Source organism: Eptatretus burgeri, chromosome 2, assembly GCF_056783735.1.
Source record: "Eptatretus burgeri isolate ZD-2024b chromosome 2, Ebu_testis_v1, whole genome shotgun sequence".
Lineage (NCBI taxonomy): Eukaryota > Metazoa > Chordata > Myxini > Myxiniformes > Myxinidae > Eptatretus > Eptatretus burgeri.
The window spans coordinates 85,426,901-85,443,678 of NC_140962.1; the positions used below are offsets into that span (position 1 = coordinate 85,426,901).

Below are 16,778 nucleotides of genomic sequence, written 5' to 3' on the forward strand. Positions count from 1 at the left end.
CATTCTCTCTCGGGAGGTCTTCTTTGAAATGGCTTCTGTAAGAGTTGAAACAGAAAAATACATCCCACCTGCAACATCCTTTCACTATCATTCGTGCATCTCCATCCTTTGTGGCTGTTTCATGATTTCTGATGGTACATCCTTCTTAGACCATCACATGGACATTCTGCTGCACTGGGAATGTCTGTTGTTCATTGGGTATGTTCAAAGATCAGTGATCGAGGATAACTGGGAGATGGAGCTGGGACACAAACCACCAGCAGGGTAGAGGTACAAAATACAGGGAGAGTTGGAGAAATAAGGGACTTTGGGAAGAATGAGAGGGAGGACACCAGGGGTGAACAAGATTGATGCACGATACATATGCAAACGCTCAATCACAGAAGTGCAAGGGAAAACTATGGAGGAAGTGGAAATTGAACGTGTGTGTGTGTGTGTGTGTGTGTGTGTGTGTGTGTGTGTGTGTGTGTGTGTGTGTGTGTGTGTGTGTGTGTGTGTGTGTGTGTGTGTGTGTGTGTGTGTGTGTGTGTGTGTGTGTGTGTGTGTGTGTGTGTGTGTGTGTGTGTGTGTGTGTGTGTGTGTGTGTGTGTGTTTTGAGAAAATGATAGGCATGTTAATTTGGGCGAGAAGAATTTTTGTAAAGGGGCAATTGGAGGTTAGGTATGGAAGGTGACACGTACTGTAGCAGGCCCCACCTTGAAAGTCTGGAGAGACAAGCAATATTGGATGAACTATTGTTGATTTGACAGTCAAGAGAAAAGATGAAGTTGAGGTGAGTGGAAAGAACAGATTTAATGATGATAACAAGGAGTGACATTCTGTATAAATGAACACATGTAACCCTGAGGGGCATTGGTGGAATGGGCTTGGGAAGGTACAAGGGAAGAGATGGAAAAGGCAGAGGAGTTTGGAATCACCTTTGATGGAATTTCCATCTAAATTCTCCCAGATATTAACACAGGCATTTCCACTTATGTTGACGTGTTCATTTTGAAGAGAAATGGTTTTGCCAATTTGATGTGCAGCTTGTTGGTTGGCCAAGCTATCACACATTTGCTGTTGTATAAGCCACTTGGTGTGCAAACCCAACCATGACTTGCATCTTTCCCTGATGCCCTTCCTGCAATCTTGTTCACAGCCGTGTACCTTTGCAAGCGCACCATGCAGAACAAGGCCAGGTTGGAACTGGCAGACTACGAAGCCGTAAGCATCCCATTGTTTCCATTAACACAATCTCTATGACTATACAAAATGCACTTGAAGACATTTTGGCTTTTACCTTCATTTTCACAAGTATTGTGGCAACAGTAATTATGACTTTGGAATACTTTTATGGTCTGACAAGATGATGCAAAGGGAATGCACTTACTTTTGAGCTGTCCAGTCTGGATTTTGTTGTTGTCCTGATTATAAACCGTCAGATTGGTGCTTCCCAGGAATGGCGTTGCAACAGAAAGGGCACCATCCTGTGAATGGATGTTAAGCTTCGGTCTCATCTGCTGGCGTTATCTGGTGGACAGTGAAGATGCCACAGTCTTTTGTTTAAGGGTATGTGAATTATCGAAGGCATCCTGAACACATTCTAAATTCTTGCCCAAATCAGCTCCAGTCGAACATAAGGCCAGCCAATCTTGAGCCAAAGTCATGAAAGACTTTAACCAAATTTTCCCCATGGCTGACCCCACAAGAAGTTGGGATTACTTGAAGTCGTTAAAAAAGCAGTAGTGGTTGGGACCCTTCATTGGAGCATTGTGGATTGTGAACCAGTAGAACAGGCAGGAGTTACAGTGGTCTTGCTGGAAATTTCTGCAGATGATAATGATGTAGAGGGGCATGTAACCTTGGCATGAAAGGGAATGGTGACTTTGGAATGTGGAGCCAGGCATCGCAGAGACAACCGGTTCTTCAAACGTGTTGTATATCCAAAACATGTTATCTGATCATGCTGGAACGTCACACGGACTTTTGGTGTTGCGTTCCCTTTAATTGAAAAGACAACTTGACGTCACAAGCAGTTACAAATAAACAAAAGAAATTACATTGCATTGTTTGTGTGTCAAAATTTATAATGCAGCAATATATTTTCACTTGCGCTTCGCTCTTGTCGGGCATCATACAAAAAAAATGAACATCACAAGTTTTGATCTCACTGGTCAGTTTCAGACTAAACTTTATTCACACACTTACCATTATCGTGAAAATGTTCCTGCTAACTGAGGAAGGAATTTCATTTGGACAAATTACTCATTCTTAGTGTGAAAGGATAGAGTCCATGGGCCAGATTGACCCCTCCCTGTGCACCCCCCCTCCCCCCAGGACAGTATGAGACCTGTTTTATTTTACTCCTTAGACCTTCCCATACATGAAAAGTGGATGCCACCATCACAAAATTGGGATGGACTACCTGTATGACGTCACTTTCAAAATGGCCACCAGCGAAATCACCAAAATTTCAATTTTGCGCATATCTCAGCTGCTATCATAGCTGGAGACAAAATCTTGGTGTCTACGCCCATGTTTTTGAGGTCTAGGAATACAATGGTGCACACAAAAAATTCCTTAGGTTATTGGATCATTTAAAATTCAATAAAGTGGATACGGAATCCAGCGGAAATCTCATTTTCGCACAAATTTTCACGTCTATGATTAACCACGTGCGTGGGATATTAGCTTTCGTTGATTTGTATGGATCTCATGGACATGTTTATCAGATCCAATGGACTTTTATATGACTGACACAATTGCGGTATTGCACTTAAAGAGTCTATGTAGCATTCAATATGTTATGGAATTCAACATAAAACAGAATCACCTGTACATGTGAAAGGTCTTTTATTGTTGTTCAAATGAAAGCAAAACAATAAACAAATAAAAAAAACTTGATGTTACTTCATCATATCATTGTTGAAAACAAAACAAAAAGGTAAAATAATAACAATAATTATCTTGACGAGAACATTGACAATGATTGTCAGGGAAGATAGAATGCAAGCTCCTGAAAATAAAAACTACACATTATCGAGACCATGAAATAAAGAAATCAAATTTTAGAGGTACATAAATTAATTGTAAAACAAATTAACAGCCATCACACACAAAGGATTATTTTACATGTATGTACTAGCACATCACAACATCATGACTGTTCTTCAGTATTCAATCCTCTTCACTCTCACTACCAGACATGTTCGCGTCAGATACCCCATCTTGGTCAGAGTCATCGGATGAGGTGGCATCATCATCGTCATCATCATCATCACTGGGCAGTTTGTCATCTTCCAGCGCTACCTCAGGGAGAATCAATGGTCCTCGGAACCACATTGGTTGAATGTTACCGTCACTAAGAAGCCATCCATGACCATCTGTTGCTCGTGGAACTCTTGGTTGAGGCATATCTGCAACTTTCCGGATACCAACCTGGTAGTTAGCACGTTTTACATGTTCTTGTAGCGCTTTCTGGCAAGGTGGCAGTTGACTCGTATCTATATTCCGCTTTAAGTTGATATTACCATCTGTGCCTCCAGATTTCTCCGTCAACATTGCTCCACGAGCTGTGTCCACAGACTTGAAGCGCCCTCGTCCATAAATGGCACAGGTGAAGTGTTCAAGTTCTCCCAATAATGTAGTGGGAACTTCCCACGTGTCTCCGAGTTTGGACAATGCATCTATGAAGGCTTCTGATATCTGGAGATGTTTGATGGGTCGTGTGGTGTCTGAGGTGCAGACAGATATGAGCCGAGAGTTTAGTTGTAACTCTGGTTTATTGCGTACTCGGATGTGCACCACTCGGAGCCTCGAGCGGGTGCGTACAGATATATGCATGCCTAAGCACGTGACTATTATCACAAATACTCCATGCCCACTCAGCGCTCTATGCCCATACACCACACTCCTCCCTCCTAAAAGTATGATTATAAAATGGCAACATGATACTTCTCAAAAATCATTGACACTATGACACAAAAAGCAACTAGCGACAAATTGGCACTAGTACACAAAAACAACTGGTGAAAAAAAAGGACACTAATCATCCCAAATCCCCCCCAAGTACCACGTCTCTTGATCCGCCCTGGGCGGACAGCACCATCAGACGGCCCATGCTTACACGCCTTCTGGCTAGGTCGAGGTGACACCCCAGGCGAATCTCCCCCTGCACCATCAAACGCCCCCGGCCGACAAGCTTGCTCGTCTCCCTCGGACAGGACTGAATCAGGTAAACACCCCGAGTCCGCTAGCCCCAAGGGCGCCAGCACGTCTGGCCTTGGCGCGATCAGAGGTGTGGGCTGCATGGTGCTCGGCACGTCTGGCCTTGACGATATCAGGGGTGGGGGTGACTCTGAACAGCGAATCTGCCCCGGCTCCCCGCCATCAATCCGAACCAGGCGATTTGCTGGCTCCATTACCTTTGCAGGTTCATCGGTGGCTGAACGTATCACATTTCCACACGGTAACGAAAACACATTAAGCACTGTCGGTGCAGATGTAAACTTCCCTTTACGCCAAGCACGTTTCCACATCTCAACAAACTATCCTGCCTGCTCGCTCGTGACAGGATGACACAACATTTTAACAAACGATTCTGCCTGCTCGTTAGTGGCAGGATAACACAACATTTTAACAAACGATTCTGCCTGCTCGTTAGTGGCAGGATGGCACAACATTTTAACAAACGATTCTGGCACGTCAGGATGACACAACACTCTAACAAACCGTTTAAGGTGTTGAACGCCGCCGCGATGCACAAGATCATTAAACACATCTGTGAGGAACGGCAGATCGTTGCCAGAACCCAATCTCTCGGGTATGCTTTTATTATCAGCGATCGGCCGCAGCCTCTGCACAGCAATGCCTGTCGAAGCACCCTGCCAAACCACACGCTCCGGCCACCCAGAGAACGCACCGATCACAATCAAACACATTCCGCTCACGCGCGGCTTATCGGCATTTGCCTGCCCAGCAGCGCAATGCTTAACCACTCGTTCAATGTCTCTCCCCAACCTCGGCCACCACAAGAACCTTGTGAACAACCATAGCTCGGTTGCGGAATGGACGGCCGAAGGCGCAGAGACGATGCAGACCGCGCTCGAGGCGATCACGTGCTGAAATATCGCCTGCACGACACGAGTGCGCGCCGAATCATGAGCCGCTCCCACCGTCGAAGGCAGATCACTCCAATCCCCCGTTGAAATCGCCTGAACGACACGGATGAGTACTGTATCAAGAGCCGATTCCACCGCGACCTGCTTGGCGGTGAACGCCCCGCCCTGGACCAGGCTCAGTGCAAACACATCAACCGGGTCGGCCGATTCAGACGAAGCTGGACCCTCCGCGCAAGGCAAGCGCGAGGGACCGCCGCAGTCGGCATGCGTCCCGTTGCTCCGGAACTATATATCATAGTTGTAGGAAGCAAGGAACAGACACCAACTCTGTATCCACGCAGCCCCTGGCCCCAGCAGGACCCCGCACGCGTGCTCCAAGGGAGGCACCCCTCCCTTCTTCCTCAAAAGCTTTGCCTGCACGTCCTCGAGTTGTTCAGGCTCGTTGCAAAACAAATCTTGATGCTTTTGGAAAAGCTCCTCCGACCGATCCTCCAATCGGCTCAGCACGGGTCGCCCAAGGTGAATGGCTGGCGCCGTCCAGTCTAGCCTGAGGCTAGTCAGCCAGTCTCGGCCCAGGAGCGCCGGCCCCTCTCCCCCGCACCACAAACAGCGAGAGCCCGGCGCTTTGACCTTGGTAGGTCACAGATACGTCTGTCATTCCAAGTGGCGTAATCGCTTCGCTGGTGTACGTGGACAGCGTGAGGTCAGACCTGATAAGGTTGAGACCGTTGAGTCTATGAGCGGTCTGTTCGCCCATGATCGACACCGTGGCCCCGGTATCAATTTGAAAAACGATCGGTGTCTTGTTCACCTCGATCTCCAATGTCATTGGTCTTGTCACCACCGGACCAATTGAAAACAGGCTCATCATCGGCTGCATGTCCTGCTCCGGGCCGCCGGGGTCGTTATGCCCAGGCTGCCGGTCGCGCTCCAGGTCGCTAGGGTCGTCCCGCACCTCGCTATCCATGACCTTAATGGCGGCCAACGCCATTCGACGCACACGCTTCAGATGTCCCACCTTGCGACAATGCAAACGCACGGTGTTTTTATATGGGCACACCCGCCGCAGGTGTTCACCTCCACACCCCCAACACCCCTGTGTGTTCACCTCGCCGCCCGCGTGGCCGCGCTGCGACGTCTGGCCCGGGCCCGCACCGAAAGGCGTGCGCGTGGCCTGGGGCGCTTGAGCCTTCGCGTGGACCCCGGGATCACCCGACATGCCCCAGCTTGGATCACCCGTCATGCTCTGGCCGGCGATGGCTCGGACATCCCCGAGAGTCTGCTCGACAGCTGTAGCAGTTTCGACCGCCGAGTTGAATGTAATGTCGTCACCTCGCAGCCGCAGAATCGCCGAAACCATTTTTGCATCTTGCAACCCAGAAATAAAGTGATCTCTGAGTCGAGCTGGACTCTCCCTCGCTCCTCCTGGACTCGCTCCTCCGTACCCTTCGCGAGGTGATCGAATTGGTATCGAGCCAGCTGCAATGACTTCTCCGGCACCATGTATGCTTTCATCTTCAGCACGTCATCAGTGGGCTTGGCCGGCACCACCAAATCACTCAGCAGTCGATAATATTCAGTCGATAGCGAGGCGAGCAAGATCGACTTTTGCTTGCTCTCGTCGTCCACATCATTCGCGTGGAAATAGCACCCCACTTGTTCCGAAAACAATTCGAAGTCGTCTCCGACGAAAACGGGCACCCGTCCGTGCGCCGTGCCCCGACTATCCAACATCCTCGTCAGCCAATTGTGGTGTCAGAGGTGCAGACAGATACGAGCCGAGAGTGTAGTTGAAACTGGTTTATTGTGTACTCGGATGCGCACCACTCGGAGCCTCTAGCGGGCGCGTACAGATATATGCATGCCTAAGCATGTGACTATTATCACAAATACTCCACGCCCCCTCAGCGCTCTATGCCCACACACCACAGGTCGAACTTTCCCAATCCCTTTGTATGCACTGGTGGTGTCACAGTGTGTAAGTGCATGGAGGGACATCAGTGCAGTTCACATTCTCTGACCATATTGACTGGCTAGATCAGAGATGTTTAAGAGTCTCCTCTTGTTACCTGAACCAGTGTCAAAAATAATTGTTATTTCAAAACTTGATGCGTAATGTAGCATTATGAAGAACACATCACTGTCAGGGCTTCGGATACGTATTGTGCTATAACCTTGTGCCTGGGCGTAGGCACAGTACAGAACAATCCTGGTGTCTGTTTCTTCTTGGTCTGAATAAAGCTCAGGTAACTCTCTCTTTGTGACTGTTAGCCCGTCATCACTATTCAACGCATAGCAGTGGCCTTGCACCACTAACACAACATTCCTCTGCACAAGCTTAGGAGAAAAGGAATTTGAAGACCACACATCCTTGATCACATCCACCAGCTGAGACTTGTTCTCGCCAGTCATGAGGAAACTCTTCCAATCTGCTGGTTTCTTCATTAGTGGACCTCCAATAATTAGCTTTTCACCCGACCCACGTTGCTGTCCTTCCATGTTCTTGATGGAGCCCTCCTGGTTCATATCTGTAGTAAAGATGAAGTTGGTTGTTTTGGGCATATTGTCAAATATCTGATGGCAAATCAGTTGAAAGTTGCCTGGGATATCTGTCATAGTGTGGAACATAGCATTGCCATCTTGAATGAGTAATGTGTCTGCATCGTTTGGAAGTGGAGCATCATCTATATCTCTCAATAGGGATTGCATTCCTTTTGATTTGTCTGTTTTCGCCATATACCCATCAGCTGTCCCGAGACTGTATGGCACAGGGCTCAACGGATATTTCATCAGTTCATCAACGTTGACCCGACCGTGGGCTTGAGATTTGACGAGAAGCTGTATGGCCATGCTGCTGCGCTGTTTGTAAGTGATGATCTTATTCTGTGCAGTCTTTAGTTTCACTGTCTTGGCATTGGAATGAAACGTTTTCAACTTCAGCTTCTTTACTGGATCAAAGAAGTGCTGCTTGGTGTCAAGTCGTTCTTTTATGAATGTCTCCTTTGCTTCTCTTCCAATGGACTCTGCTGCCATCATGTCCTTCTCCACTGACGTTGGAGCTGGTACACCAGATGAAATGCAAGACAACTTATCATGATCTGGTACATTAAACGGGTTGAGGAAGCTTTGGACTGCATCCATTGTTTTCCTGACACGCCTTTCGCTCTTCTGCACTTCAGCATCTCTTAGATCCTTGTGTTGCCGACCACCATGTGATCCGGACTGCATGTCAGCCTTGGCAGACGTAACATCCACATACTGTGCCCGTTCATGTGTAGTCTTAGCCCACCTCTGGTAAGCACTGAAATTTGTCAAAATCCCTGTCCGTCCTGCACCACACCCACCTGCAAGGGTTGAAAAGCCAGCTTCTCATATTTCTTTATCAGTTTGGCTTTAAGTTTCTCCGACCTATAGTCTTCATTGTAATAATCTGTGCCTTTCAAATCGTTGATGTGGATGTCCCGCATGTGATCCAGATTCATCAGGCAGAGCTAATCGTGTTTGGCGAATTTCCAAGAGCTTTGACAGTCTCTCCTCTGTCAGTGGTGTGAATCCTTTCTCCGTTGAATCTGGGAAATGAATGACACAAATGCTGGTTGATGATTCAGCACCTGTTTCACTGCCATCACGTTTTCGCTTCTTTGGAGCCATCACACCAAGATGAGATGTTGCGGGAAAGCATCAGACTGAAAATAAACAAAGGAACATACTGATTTCAATCTTAATAATGCACATTAAACAATGAAACATCATGATACATTAGTGAACATATACTACAATTTATATCTCCAAACTCAATGATTACTAGAACGGGCACTCAGTTGAGCGCATACCTTCGCCATCGCTACATTTTGCCCCCCCCCCCCCCCCAGAAACCGTTGATTGTGAGGGTATTTAATCCCATACCACATCTGCCATCTCATATGTGTTATGACGGCTTAAAACATTAAATTTCCTGCTGTTTGACACTGATTCACATACATTGTACAATTTCTGTATGAACTCCCTGACCTTTTTGTGTGTCGGTGTCAAGTCAATCTGATGACAACTGGTCACATTATAAGAAATAATTTTCTGGCATTTTAGGGGCATTTAGCACACACGAGTTTCTGTTTTTCTAAATAAGTTATTTATTGTGAACAAACAAACATTCATTGTACAAAAATGATGATTTTAACCTTTTCATGACCTCGACCTTGACCTTTGTACTCTTAATTTTGTAATTGGTATTAGAGTGTGGGGAACAGAACAGTCAACATTTTGGTGTTGGTTTCATGCAAATCGGATAAGAATTGACCGTGTTATGACTAAAACCGCACATTTTGCAATGTCGTGACTCCCCCTGACCTTTGACTCCCAACCGCTAATAAGGGTTATTACGTCATTGTGTCATGTCACATATCACAAGATGGGGCATTGAATTCTGAACATTTTGGCATTAGTTGCATGCAAATTGGATACAAATTGACCGCGCTATGGTAAAAAGACGATTTTGACCTTTTCATGACCTTGACCTTTGACCCGATCGCTCCCAAAATCTAATCAAATGGTCCTCAGATAATAACCAATCATCCCACCAAATTTGCTGCGATTCAGTTCAATACTTTTGGAGTTATGCGAATAACAAACAAACAAACACACATATTCACAAATAAATAAATACACAGCGATCAAAACATAACCTTCGCAACAAAGTTTGCGAAGGTAATAACAATTTTACTCTTCAACTTTTCAGTTCACGAAAATACTCACGAAAAAGGCTTGATTAGAGCACTGGACACTTGGGTCTTGGAGCCCATACACAACCAACTGAGCTACATTATAGAAATGGGCACTATATTATGAGTGGACAAATGTACAGATCATAAACTTTTGTTAGATACACGAATAAATATTATATAAAGGCATAGTTACCATCTGAATGGGGCTTTTTCCAGTTGACAAACTCAAACTCAGCGTCTTTTCTCTGCGACAGCTTGACCACAGCGGCATAACTATTTATTATTCACACCTAACTACATTTGATCACCAAAAAGGGCAGGCATACATTACTAAAACTATCTATGGGCCCAACACTGGAAATATAAATACAACATAACAATGAACAGAAACATGTATAGCAAGTTCACTTGAAAATTTGCGCGAAAATGAGATTTCCGCTGGATTCCGTGTCCACTTTATTGAATTTTAAATGATCCAATAACCTAAGGATTTTTATGGGCACACCATTGTATTCCTTGACCTCAAAAACATGTGTGCAGACACCAAGATTTTGTCTTTAGCTATGCTAGCAGCAGAGATATGCGCAAAATTGAAATTTCGGTGATTTCGCTGGCGGCTGTTTTGAAAGTGACGTCATACAGGTAGTCCATCCCAATTTCGTGGTGGTGGCATCCACTTTTCATGTATGGGAAGGTCAAAGGAGTAAAATAAAACAGGTCTCGTACTGTCCGGGGCGGGGGGGGGTGCAGTGGGGGTCAATCTGGCCCATGGACTAATCGCTCGGAGGTCATGCACTTCCACTTGAGCTGTCCAGTCTGGGTTCATCTCCCAACCCAACAGATGAACCTGTCACATTGGTTTAATGCAGGGCTTTGCATCTATGAGTGTGCCGTCCCTTGGATGGACGTTAACCGGGTACGTGTCAGCTAGCATAGGCAAGTGGACGTTAACGATACCATGGTGTTTTTCGGTGAAGAGTTGGTAGGTTATCGCCAATTCTCTGCCGATATTTCGAACCCCTTCTCTGCCGATCATTGCAAAGGCAATGGCAAACTTCCCAGCATAATCTTGCCAAGAGGTATGGATCTCCTTCTCAGAAGACCACCACAAATGGACCAATTCAACGACACAAGCACACTGCACACTCGCTCTCTCGTGGTGCTCTGCGGAATTCCCATTTTTTGCAAAGTGGGTTGTCCCTCGAATGGGCGTTGAGCTGGAGATCCATGTGCCAGCATTAGTTGGCGGATGTTAAAGTTCCCATGTGGTGGACGTGCCTTTCAATTAAGTTTAATCAATTTTCCGCCACTACCCTCGACAAATTCCTTCCCTAATTTACTGGTGCGTGGCATCTGCCGCACAGCCACGCTTCAGTGATGATGCAACCTGAGGCCGAATTGTTATTCGAATCCCGTTCCGATATGCATTCAACAACAGCAACTGCTTCTGTTCAGCCTGCTCTTGTTCAACATCTGTACCATGTGATCTTTAATGTGTACAAACATGACTTGCTCTCAATGAAATGGCTTGCCTGTGGAGCACCAGTTCACCACTTTGTAGTTGGTCGTGGTTTTGGGTGCATGACGACTTTGTAGATTGGCTATTCTATTGAAAATCGAGCCCAGACTTTACAACTCTGATTTGAGCACGTGATGAACGAACCTTTCAGTCTAATATTACAGCTAATCCTGTTTGTACAGTATTAGTGTTGTTGTTTTTTTAATATCACGAACACAATTGGTTTTCCAAACAACAAATTTTTGAGTCTTCCTTTTCTAAATATCATTCTTCTCACATTCTTTCCAGCAATCTGCACCTTTGTGTCTCTGTTTGACTTCCATGATCAGACTTGTTGTTTGTAATAATAATGCTATTTGTTTATGTTCAGCGTTCTTGTATTGTCAGGAAAGTGATTGTGATGTCAGGGCAGCTTTTTAAATTTTTTTTTATTTTTTTGTTACCTCTTCCACTGAAGGTGAAGGAGGTTGTGTTTTCACCCATTTCTGTGTGTTTGTGTACAGGGTATCTCAAAAGGTTGTGGACGGATTCAGACGAAACTTGGTGGACACGTTGGGTGTGTGACAATGACGAACTGATTCATTTTGGTGAAGATCCGAATCCGGATCCGGATCTGATAATTTTTTAAGTGATTCTTCACCATTGAGAGATAGGCCGGAACCGATATATAACACGATATCTCAAAAATGTATTGGGCCCGATATGTTTTAGTGGATCAGGTATTGCGTAGCGGAGGTATGCACTCTTCTGAGTGCCCTTCCATGTTTTTTTTTGGTTTACAGAGTCAAGGCTCGTGAAAGAGCTAGAACACATAATGGATCAGGACACAACATAATAAGAGGAGCAGCAGAAAGAGACTGTGGAAATGCCAACAGCAGGGCGGAGGGAGAAAATAGATAGAGACGGATAAACAAGGGATTCAGGTAAGGATGAGGGGTAAGGGAGAACGCAAGGGGTGGGTAATATGGATACAGCAACAATTATTTGGGAGGGGGTTTGGGTGAGGTTCAACGGGTGTAGAAAAGATCAAGGTTTGCGTGGGGGATAATCTGAGATTGTGGTGAACAGCTGTCTTGAAGACCTGGAGGAAAGATTGAGATTGAAGAGGATGTTCCACAGGTGGGAAAAAAAAGAGGAACAAATGATGGAGGTGAGCAGTGATTCTGGGTTTTGGGAGTTTCACTATCAGGGGATTATTGGCAGATTGTGTGTGCCTTCCAAAACCTAGGAGGGACAGAGTACGGAAAGGGCAGAGGGTGCACGACCACAAAGGTGGTGGTACGAGTTCTCGTCCATTGTTCTGTGCTCCAGCTCTTTGAAGATCTTCGACTTTCTGCACATCAAGAAAGTAAAACGTGAACTGCAACACAGTGGTCTGTTTTAATGATATCTGAAATTGGTAGAGGGGTTATTGTGGCCAGTATGGCTGTATCGGGTGGGTCCGATATTCCAAATGAACATCCCAGTGTGTAAATGGTGGATAAATTCCTCAAAGGGGAAAAGACGTACAAAAGTGAAAACAGGAGGGAAATGCACTCGCCATACAAAGTTTAAAACGTTTTCAGCAGTAATTTTGTTTGTTTTGAGGAAAATCGCCCAAGCCTTGATCTGTGTACACAACTCAACCCGACTCCTCTCCTTCCCACCATCCATTTCATACCTTTATTCATGTCGTTGATTTATTGTACATCACTGCATATAATTGTTTTGTATATGCCTAACACATTGATGGCACGGCCATTATAACTTGTAACATTATTTTCGACAATCACGTTGGCAATCGCACTCAATACGATTTCACTTACAAAAGTCTTTGCTCTGACTCTGCCAGGGTTTGAACCGCCAACCACCCAGACTGAGAGTATATGCCATTACACCACCGGGACTGATTAAACTAGCTGTGTTGCGTTTCGGTTCATCTCTTGGCCTGACAGCAAATGTCAAGTCTGGTGATTCATAGGTGTAGGGTGTTTCATCAAGTAGTATTTTGGTCTTTTGAAGGTGATGCTATTTGTCCTGATTGATTGTCCTACCTGACAGAACCTTATGTGCAGAAGGATTCCATGGCTTCCTTTTGAAAAGAGAAGACCTTTTTACCTGTTGTTTTGTTGTCGAAGTTCCGCAACTGGTAATTAATGTTTCTACAGCAAAGAATCAAGTATATTCCACTGGGGTGTAAATCCAGAGGCAGAAAGAGAGCAGGTTGTTGAGCAGTGAGATGGAGTGCTATTAAGGAGATAAGCACAACGCATTTATTTACTTAATCCATCGACGTGAAACTTCAGAATTATGATCTCGTAGTGATAGGGAATGTATATATTTTGAATTTCAACCTGATTGCACGCATGTTCTGGCAGCCAGAATGTTTGTGTGTTTTTTGATCTGGGTGCTTTTTTATTTTTATTTTTTTTAAATGAGGCTCCCTTGGCTGTGCCTGGATGTGTTTGAGGGTAGAGGAGTAGCAGCTGAAATGTGAATCCTATCCACGTTCCTCCTGATGACTTCATTTTTACTTTTTGCTTGTTCGGGTTCCTTCTGATTACTCCAATGCAGGACTGTACCGATATCGTCTTCCATTTGATTTGAATTTAATTTATTTTAATCCCATTCTGAATTCAATTGAATAATAATAAACGTCATGGGTCAGGGTCAGGTGTCCAATTCAAGCGCGGTTGCATCAAAGCGGGATGTCTTGGTACCCGGTCATCACTGCCAGCAGTTATAAAGTAGCAGTTCCAGTTCTGTCTCTTATTAACTACATAACACACCAGTATACAAATGCCACACCAAATACACCACGCAAAACAACTCCTGGCGAGGGTCTGCGGTCTCTGATTGCTCTTTTTCTTGTTATAGATTTACTTTGCTTCAAAATTCACAAAAGAACAATCAGGGTAATTGCCAACAGCTGAGAGTATCTATCTTTGGGGTGATAAAGAGGAGTTCCAGATATGAGTGGAGGAAGTAAAGAAACAGCTAAGAAAAGCTTCCAGAAGATAAAACTCCAGGGCCAGATTATATGCATTCAAGAGTATTGAGGGAGGTCGTAAAACAGATAAGTGTGGTGTTCTTGGATATGTTTAACAGCTCGTTGGAGTTAGGACAGCTACCAGAGGATTGGAGAGTAGCAAATGTAACACTGTTATTTAAGAATGACTTCAGAGAAGAATTTGGAAACTATAGATCGAGTTCACTTGACTTCACTTGTGGGCAAGGTGTTGGAGACATTATTTAATAAACAGATAGGGAACCATTTGAATAATTAGAAACTAATTATAGGCAGTCAACATGGATTTATTAAAAGCAGGTAATGTTTCACAAATTTATTGGAGTTTTATGAAACAAGTTTTGACTGGGTGGATGAGGGAAGTGCAACAATGGATGTAGTTGAACTCAACTTTCACAAGGGATTTTGACAAAGTACCACATTGACAGCTGTTTGCCATAAGACAAGGGCTTGTGGAAGTGGCTGGTAAATAAGCTAACTGGATTGAAAACTTGTTTCGTGATAGGAAGCACAGAGTGGATGTGAATGGGAGGATGTCTTGCTGGAAAGATGTAAGTAGTGGCGTACCTCAAGGATCGGTACTCAGACCATTATTATTCATATTATACATGAATGATTTGGACTCGGATTAAGAATCTGCTTTCCAAATTTGCAGATTACAAAACTTTGAAGTGTTTTTCAAAACTTTGAAAACATGAAGTGTGTGGGGGGGGGGGGGGGGGACGTGATCAAATTCAGCAAAGTCTTGATACTTTCATTGATTGGGCAAAATATTGGCATATGCAGTTTAACATGAGGAAATATAATGTGCTGGGGTTAGGTGAGAATAATGAAAATAGGGATTACTTAACCCGAGTCCTACCGACATATTTCCTAATCTTACCAACTGGGGTCTTTTCGGACCCCAACTCAAAAACCACTCAATTTCACTAAATCTGCCAAATTTTCACATCAATGACTAAACATGGTGTTTTATTGATAAAGTCAACAAACAAAAGAAACATAAAAATAAATCTAAAATCTAAAATTAACCTTCAAACTGGGGACTTTTATGACCCCATCTCAGAAGCATGAAATTTCATTCTATCTGCTGAAGTTTTACATCAGTGAGGAAACATAATTAGTTTGAGTGGATGATGTTTTAGTGATAAATTAAACAGACATGAGCATAAAAAAAATTGGAGGACTTGCTCGATACAAATACCATATGAAATAATCATGTATGCAAAAAAAAAAAATTTTTTTGTAACTGAACGAAAACCACTGGGGTCTTTTTCAACCCCAGGAAGCATTTGCTTGCAACTCTGTGCAGGAAGATGGGATTTCAAAATATCATATATATTTATTACCAGCACATATGGGTAAACAAACCCATAAAACATGAAATACATTGTTAAACTAATATAGAAATAACACGTTAAAATGTATGCATGAGGTCCAAAAAGACCCCCTGTTGGTAGGACTAGGATTAAAGGCTGGGCAGGATAGCTTAGAGGTATGCAGACTCACCTCTGAGCCATCTATCATGGGTTGGAATCTAGGCTCAGCGATAAACTATGATCTTCGGTTTTTCGGGGCAATGTGATTCATCAATGTATGTGCTGTCCCTCGGATAGATTCAGAACAAGGCTCCCCATCTGCTGGCATTAGTGGGTGGATGTTAAAGATCCGACGGTGCACCCTGAAGAAATTCCAAATTCCTGCCCTGACTTCCTGTGTTTGAGTGATGATCTATCTCGGATTGTAACATCAGCCAAGAAACTCTTTCAGCAAAACTGACATTCGATAGAGCATGGCACATGAGGATGATGGACTGCGTAACAGGCTCGTAACCAGGGCTCAGTATTAAGGGGGGCATATGAACTGGATGGGGGGGCACAATTATTATATTTAATATTTTTGATAACCCGGTATACTATTTTATTCATGCAGCATTGACGCATCTATACTGAGGTTGCCGTCGCATACGAACCAAATTGATCTCAGCTAGATTTAATATGTTCCGATGTTTTTGGCCAAAAATTATTCGAATGCAGGAGAGCCGCAACAAACTGGCACATTCACAATGCAGATATTCAATGATTAGACAATTGGCACCAATTCAGGTGCACTTATACAAGGTGTTGTCAAGAATTGGCATTAGAAAATTAATATACCAGAGATACAATGACCAAACGGGGGAGGTTGGCACCAAAATCAGTGCACTTTGAAATAAGATACAGTAGGCTATGACCTGCGATCATCACGTTAAACTATCAACAGCAAATACGACCAGCCTGAAGATACCACAAGGTCCACATTTAAAGCAGTCAATTACACAGAGGTAAGGTTATGCACAAAGCACTAGATATGGGATATGCAAAGCACCAAACACAACATTTAACTTAAACATCAGAAGTACAAAGCAGCCGACCATGGCGGGTGCTGACCAC

At 44.4% G+C, this 16,778-nt stretch overlaps 3 protein-coding genes across 5 annotated transcripts in view; 1 reads left to right on the forward strand and 2 right to left on the reverse strand.

Annotated features, from left to right (window-relative positions):
• The window catches only part of LOC147032477 (regulator of G protein signaling 7-like), a 323,631-nt gene that overhangs the window by 225,963 nt on the left and 80,890 nt on the right, over positions 1–16,778 (forward strand). For all 3 annotated transcript variants that reach the window (XM_085870131.1, XM_085870132.1, XM_085870133.1), the window contains exon 6: positions 1,139–1,203. In XM_085870131.1, coding sequence (XP_085726257.1) covers positions 1,139–1,203 — 65 coding nt within the window. The remainder of the gene's footprint in view (positions 1–1,138; positions 1,204–16,778) is intronic.
• On the reverse strand, positions 3,041–4,234 carry LOC147032478 (uncharacterized). Its single transcript, XM_085870135.1, has one exon. The coding sequence runs from the start codon at positions 3,820–3,822 to the stop codon at positions 3,157–3,159; it is 666 nt and encodes a 221-aa protein (XP_085726261.1). The 5' UTR covers positions 3,823–4,234; the 3' UTR covers positions 3,041–3,156.
• LOC147032479 (uncharacterized) lies at positions 7,036–8,530 on the reverse strand. The gene has a single exon (XM_085870134.1). It carries the CDS (start codon positions 8,325–8,327, stop codon positions 7,107–7,109), a length of 1,221 nt encoding a protein of 406 aa, XP_085726260.1. The 5' UTR covers positions 8,328–8,530; the 3' UTR covers positions 7,036–7,106.

Coding starts and splice junctions, on each gene's coding strand:
- LOC147032478 (XM_085870135.1), bottom strand. CDS start 3,822: ATGCATATATCTGTACGCACCCGCTCGAGGCTCCGAGTGGTGCACATC.
- LOC147032479 (XM_085870134.1), bottom strand. CDS start 8,327: ATGCAGTCCGGATCACATGGTGGTCGGCAACACAAGGATCTAAGAGAT.